Raw genomic sequence first — 7359 nt, 5'->3', positions numbered from 1 at the left:
TCCTCGTTTTATCGGCGATTTTCATTGAGTTGTAAGAAATGACAATGTCCACTAGAGGGCACTGCTGTTATTTAAAACAATGTGATGAATTTAAATTAGTCAAAACATCAAGGTTTAATGTTTTGGGTTTACTGTGATCGCACTTCAAATGCACGAGACCTCTTCCCTCCGATTATCCAACCATTATTTTCCTCACGAGTTTATTTATCTATGTATGTTCTATCCCTTCAACACAATATAACAAATAGGCCTATACTGACATTTCTACTGCTTTTTTAATAATAATTATTCCATTTAATTTCCTTTTTGATAAATATTCTTAATTCATGTGTCAGTCAGCTACATGATGTTTCTTTAAACACTGTATCTGCGCGTAAAATCTAATCTAATCTGATCTGATTTGACGTGTCCTTGAAAGCTTCCAGACCCTCACAGACTTTGTGATAAGGAGCACTATATAACTCTGTTTGAGTTTTATGAAAATCGTATTGACATACATCTTCTTTGGTCAACTCTATACACTTCTTAGTAACAGCTGAATACTGCTCAGATATTTTAGTTGTAATGTGTCTTTAAGGAAGGGGCAATATTGCCGACATTGTTTGATTCACTTGTTGTTATCATTTTTTAATCTAAAATAAATCAACCATTATCCTCTATGGGCTGTGTGGATGGGTTCAGCTCTCGGCTGTTAAAACATCACCAACACAAACTATCCCACACTGCTGTCTGTGTGTTGTGGCGGTCGGTTGGCTGTAGTGCGCGTCTGTTTGGAGCTGTGTGACATGGGATTGTTTGGGAAGCCCTGCACTGAGCGACCATGTGGGCGTGTTTCTCTCGGCCCAACAGTCTCCGCTCTTGTTTGGAGTCCAGAGCGCAAAACGCACTTCTTCTGGTGCAACCGGAGTGCGCAAAAGTAGCAGTTCTCCGACCCTGACGCGCACACCATCTCCGGCTCCGGCGGCCCCCACGAATCCAACTGCTCTGAGCGGGAATTTAAGAGTTTTTCCTCAACATCTCCCGGTGACTCCCAGCCATGGACGCATATCGACTCGTTACGCTTTATCTGGGCCTGCTCCTTGTTTTCCTTGGGAATATACCGTGTTTCCAGTCTGCTGCTATCATCTCTCCCTCTGCGCCTAGGAGGAACAGGGGAGCCCGGATCTCTCATCGGGACGGACAAAGGTCATCCAAAACCCTAAAAGACATCTTCGCGTCCACGCACCCCATCGTGGGACACCACAAAGAAGACCCAAAGGACTCTATTGTGCCGCATGAATACATGCTGTCCATATACAGGACATACTCGGCTGCAGAGAAGCTCGGACTTAACGCAAGCTTTTTCCGCTCCTCTAAATCTGCCAACACCATAACAAGTTTTGTGGACAGAGGAACAGGTTGGTTTCAGTCACATGCAGCTCTATCAGATCATTTTTTGCATAATTCTGTGGCCTTATTTTATATAATCTTTTGTATAGATATAAACTCCGATCGTGCTTTAAAAGGTTTATAAAAAGCAACTTTTACGCACGTTTTAGATCAAGCAAAAATGATGTGCACTTTTACGCGCATAAAATATCAACAAATCCTAAAAATTATTGTTTCAAAAAACAAACTTTTGAAAACTTCAGTCTCATATGTTGTCCATGATAAGCTTTGTTATAGTATGGGTAACTTTTATTCCGCAAAGCCGCCGAAACATGTCACTTTGCCGAGTATTAACTTATATTACGCTTAAATTAACCCCAGGGTAACACGACAGTAAAACACTAATTAAGGCGCTCTCTAAATGAAGGCTGTAAATCACTGTCAGCGCAGGCTGCAGCAATAACTACTCTGCTCTCAAACTCCACGAAAATGCATAGGAAACATTTATTTATTTATAATAAAACACCATGGTGTATCATTTTTCGATTTCTTTTTAAATGTAACCTTTTAAATTAGCCATATTTTTTCAACACAAACTGAAACTAACTAACCGTAATCCTGCCAATGTTAAAAAATACAATCTGTTGCCATCATGGTGCCCACTTTGGGCCCACTTTGGCCAATTTGTGCCGCACAAAGGGAGCTGGTTGCCGTGGCACAGCGGCTCGGGCGGTGTGAGAAGCAGGTGTTTGGATCAGTTAACATGTGTAACCAAGTGATTAGACTGGCCTGCGAGGACAAACACAATCTGATAAACACAAACACATCCAGCACACACAGGGGGACATAAACCGAGTTAATCTTTGCAGGAGAAATAAAAGCTATCTTTGTTTGCGTTCCCTCAGGTCCGAAACACTGCAAAAAATATCCAAATTAGGATTTATTTAGCGCTAAAATCATATTATCTGGCAACGTGTTGCGTTGAGAGTGCATAGACTGATAAAAACATGTTTTTAGGATTTTTGCTAGTGAAGTTCTTCTTATTGAACTTTTGTGACATTTTGCTACAAAACTGCATTGATTTTGGCTGTCTTTTTCAGAGTTTTAAAGCTAAAAGACTCTTTCGTGTGGCCACTTCTTGCAGTGTGAACACATTTGATATGAAAACGCCTCACTTTCTCCCGTGATTCTGATGTGATGTGTCACTGACTCTGACCCAGAGCTGGACCCTCTGAGAGCTGCTTGGCATCGAACGGCTGATTGGAGTATTTGAACTCGGTGATCTAATTGAGTGTTCATGTCATAACATATCAAACACTGTCTATTCTCCCATAATGACCCAGCCCGGCCACGATGGGCACATCACCAACAAAACGAAGAGGAAGAGAAAAAAAAGAAAGAGCACTTCCTTTGCTGTGAAGTGGTACATTTTTTTAATTTTCTAACTGCGGAACCTCCCTTTGCGACCGCCACTTTAATTACGGAAAATTATTTTTCTTCCCGTTCTCTCAGCTCAAACTTCTTTTGGTTTCTTTTGGGATTCCTCCCAGCATCCCCTAAGTGTTGCATTGCATTAACCTGCAGAATGAACCTCAGCTTGTTATTTAAATCTCCTCCATCAGGGAAAAAAAGAAATGCACATGGGTCTCCTGAGGCGTAAAGAAGTAACAGGTTTTACGCATTATTCATCCACGCGGGGACAGGTTTTACGCAGTGCACCTATGATCTATGAATTCTATGGCTTTCACACGTTGTGTAGGAAGACAAAATGTGCTTATAAAACCAGGCAGGGGTGTTTCCTGGGGGTCAGAGAAAATGGCAAGATCAGAAAAAAAAAAAATATGAAAATTAGTTTTGGCACTTTGGGTAACTCATTAAAGCGCAGATGGTGCAGCCCAGTCCCCTCTCTCTCTCTTTCTCTGTGTTAGACGGCAAAAAACATGTTTTGCATTTGTTCAAATACAAGCAACAAGGTCAAACAAGAGCGCACAGGATGTCGGTTTAACCCCCGCAATAAAGAAGTCCACCGCGTTTCTCTCTCCCAATTATCCAGCGTCAAGCATCTTACGCGTAATGGAAAAAATTGGCTTTTCTTTTTTTTTTTTACATAATAATGAAATTAAGAAAAACCCTCGACATTTTTTTAAACTGTCAACACGAATATCTCTCAATAATTCCAGCAGTGTGTCAGTCGCTCCGTGCAGTTTGGAGGCGAATGTTGTCGTTGGCAGGATGGGATGAAATTTAAGAGGGGAAGTGCTTTAATGAGGAAGTTGGGAATTCAGAACTGTTAATTATTTGGTGAACTTGCATTCGATTTGTTTGAGGTCTTATAAAAAAGGAAAGAAGAATCCTAATGCAGACCATACGCGCGAAGTCACTGAAAGGAGCACGAGGTTTCAATCTGCTTTTACTGTTGGAACTCTGCAGGGTTCATGGAGGGAAACTGACAACTACATTCTCATATCTCTTTAGAGAGAGTCCTACAAATTATATCACAGGGTGGTTCAGATGTAGGCATGCCACTTTTATTTTATATATGTATCTTAACGTTTAGATGAAATGGAGACAGTAAGGCGAGACAACATGTTTTTATTTTGCAGGAAAATAGACCACACATCAACTATCTTTTAGGCTTTTGAGGTTTAACCCCTGGGTTTTAATGAGTTGAAAAATCGGACATTTAAAAAGTGACATTCATTTACAAATCAACTTGATAAAGCTTTTTACTTATTTATTTAATGGCATTTCCCCTGACAAATCTTACCAAGGATTCTGCGTTTAATCATGAAACAAAGGGGTTAAATATTTGTGTTTTTCAAAATAGAATATATAATGGGTAAAATAACTCGTTTTATTGGATATTAACGGCAGCAAAATCCTATAAATGTTAATTTATACTTTAATAAACTGCAAGCTGAACCTGCTAAACCTAAATGATTTCGATACAAAAAATGTAAAAAAAATCACCACTTCTTAGTTAAAAAGCAGTTTCTAACGTGTTTTGTAAACGCTTTTGATCCACAGTGTTATATTCATGTCTCTCTGATGGAATATTCGCAGGCCTGCTGGTGCCCCGCAGGGAATAATGCATTAATTGTGTATTGTTCCCTTGAGTGTACAGTATGTCGCCTTTGGTCTGTTGTGTCTGGCAGCACCCAAGGGCCTTCCCCTTGTTGTTGTTTTTTTCTTTCTTTCTCTCTTTCTTTGCTATACATCTCTGGAAATTCACCACATTTGTAATGTTCTGCCTGCTGCTGCTATTTAAGAGACTTTGTAAAGAAGTACAAAGTTTACTTCCACTCTGTCAAAGAGCTGGAAATTCATCATCAATCTGTCATCACGTGAAATGAAAGCAGAAGTATTTTCATTAAAACAGGCTGGCTTTGGTTAAAAGTGGCGTTGCATTCAAATGTCGCCAGATTGTATTGGATTATTGTCAATGCGGAATCAAAAACGAATCTTGGCGCTAAAATTGCAGGTGGATACAGAAATATATATACACTTTGTGGAACGAGCAAGAGTAGATATATCCCTGTATATGTCATGTGTGCTTAGCATTGCAATATTACATGTGCAACAAATGTGCATGAAATGAAATGAAGGAAGTACAATTTTAGAGAGGAAGCATATAGAAGCAAGCTGTGTAAACTAAACCCTCATTTAGCATTATACATAATTAACGTATTTATACTCAAGTGCATCACATTAGCATTTAATCAAATTAAGGCAAAGTAAGTGGAACATCTGTGTTTTTAAGGATAATAAAGTTATAAGTTGACAGTTCATACCAATAAATAAAAGTGGTGTTAACTTTGATTTCTTTTTTTGCAAACTGAGGACTTGTCATCTGTAGTTTGTTTCAAGAGAGAGAGAAGGCCTCTGTGGGAAAATGTTAGCTCCCCCCTCCATCCTCTCTGAACACTGTACACCCTAAGTGAATCTGACTGCAATTATTTTCTTCTTTTTATCCTTGCAGACGATCTTTTGCACTCTCCTCTGCGAAGACAAAAGTATCTGTTTGATGTCTCAACCCTTTCAGACAAAGAGGAGCTGGTCGGGGCGGAATTAAGGATATTCCGGAGAGGGCCCGGGGACCTGCAGACTTCCCTGCAGACGGCGGGCCTCTACGACATCCAGCTGTACCCCTGCCGCTCGGACAGGCTGCTGGACTCCCGGGCCCTGGACCCAATGGACTCCACCAAGGCCGGGTGGGAAGTCCTGGATGCGTGGGATATGTTCAAAGCGCACCAGCATCACTACCATCAGCCGCATCACCAGGGGGGACAGCTCTGCTTCCAGCTGCGCGTCACGTTGCGCAAAACGGACACCGAGGTGGACCTGAGGCAGCTGGGTCTGGGCAGGCGGGGCCGGCCCCAACAGGAGAAGGCCATCCTGGTGGCCTACACGCGCTCCAAGAAGAGGGAGAACCTGTTCAACGAGATGAAGGAGAAGATCAAGTCGCGGGGGGAGATCGAGGAGGAAGTAGTGGAGAAAAGAGCGTCCTTGCTGGGGGTGAGAGGAGACGGGCCCCGGCGGCGGAGGAGGACCGCGCTCAGCAACCGGCACGGGAAGAGGCACGGCAAGAAATCCAAATCCCGGTGCAGCAAAAAGGCGCTGCACGTGAATTTCAAGGAGCTCGGGTGGGACGATTGGATCATCGCGCCTCTGGATTACGAGGCGTACCACTGCGAGGGGGTGTGCGACTTCCCCCTGAGGTCTCACCTGGAGCCCACCAACCACGCCATCATACAGACGCTCATGAACTCCATGGACCCCAACAGCACCCCGCCGAGCTGCTGCGTGCCCACCAAACTCAGCCCCATCAGCATCCTGTACATAGACTCGGGCAATAACGTGGTGTACAAACAGTACGAGGACATGGTGGTGGAGCAGTGCGGGTGCAGGTAGCGCTCGCTAGATAAACACTTCAAAAAGATGGGTCCCAGGTTGAAGAGAAAGTCAAAAGGGATGCACACAGAGGCGATATCTGCTATTTATTCAGTACAGTCACAATCATTCACTGCCTTAACGTGCCTTGGTTCCCATCCGCGAGTTATCAACAGGCTTTTGTTTCCCAGAGACGTGTCCATATGGCACACGGGATGAGTACAAGGCGGGATGGGAGCCCATTGACTGTGCACCTGTTCGTGCCGGGGCCAGGGGACAGTGGGCTCCGCGCTTTGTTCGCAGCTCTGCCGTGTGATCCTGCATGCCAGGCCGGACTCTTTGGGTATGTGCATCCAGGCCGTAATTGCCACCGTCTAGCTGGAGTCATTACAGACCCCGAGGAAGTGCCTGTTTTCCAATAAAAGGGTCTACCAAACACACACTCTCACACACACAGACTGGTCCGAGGAGAGGAGATAAGATGGTGGTGCCTTCAAGAGATTTGTTTTGCCTTACACGAGACCAGGAAAAGGACACAGAATCAGACATTGTGCCTGTTGTAGAAAGTAGAAAAAAAGTAGAAAGTAAAAAAGCACACATACTGAGGCGAACTTTTTTGCGCAAAAGTCTGCATCTTTAGGGAAATGCACTTCCACAACTGACTGAGGACCCGCGGTCAGCGAGAGTTCGTCTGATAAGGACGGAATTATAAGAAATAAAGACTCAGAACGAGACAATATTTAAATGCACATTAGCTTTGAATGCACTGCTGTTCATTTTTTTCCTTTTTTGAGCTGTAAATATTTTGTACAGTCGAAAACTTTACAAAGTGCAACGATTGAAGAAATGAGAACGCGGCATTTCTTTGTAAATATACAAAATGCACTCAAATCGGTATAATTTCTATTCTATTATTATTTTATTATTTGTGATGTACAGAGTTCCATGATAATCATATATTTCTTACGTTGATAAGAGTAATTTAAGGTGTATTCGATATTTTTTTTTGCAGAGGGTGGAAAATACCATTATTATGTCTACCTCATAATTACATATAGGATCTGAGTTTTGAGGTGCATTCAGTTAGAGTGTAAAGAGCTT

General features: G+C 42.6%; 1 protein-coding gene across 1 annotated transcript; it reads left to right on the top strand.

Moving 5' to 3' along the window:
• The first annotated feature begins 974 nt into the window (after window positions 1–974).
• gdf6a (growth differentiation factor 6a) lies at window positions 975–7081 on the top strand. The gene is made up of 2 exons (XM_034103190.1): window positions 975–1397; window positions 5348–7081. The coding sequence occupies exons 1-2, from the start codon at window positions 1037–1039 to the stop codon at window positions 6277–6279; spliced, it is 1293 nt and encodes a 430-aa protein (XP_033959081.1). The 5' UTR covers window positions 975–1036; the 3' UTR covers window positions 6280–7081.
• The last annotated feature ends 278 nt before the right edge of the window (window positions 7082–7359 follow it).

The sequence above is a fragment of the Pseudochaenichthys georgianus genome, chromosome 16 (assembly GCF_902827115.2).
Source record: "Pseudochaenichthys georgianus chromosome 16, fPseGeo1.2, whole genome shotgun sequence".
Classification (NCBI taxonomy): Eukaryota; Metazoa; Chordata; class Actinopteri; order Perciformes; family Channichthyidae; genus Pseudochaenichthys; species Pseudochaenichthys georgianus.
This window is presented reverse-complemented; position numbering and strand designations above follow the sequence as displayed.

Coding starts and splice junctions, on each gene's coding strand:
- gdf6a (XM_034103190.1), top strand. CDS start 1,037: ATGGACGCATATCGACTCGTTACGCTTTATCTGGGCCTGCTCCTTGTT. Junction 1,398..5,347: donor TTTTGTGGACAGAGGAACAG/GTTGGTTTCAGT, acceptor TTATCCTTGCAG/ACGATCTTTTGCACTCTCCT.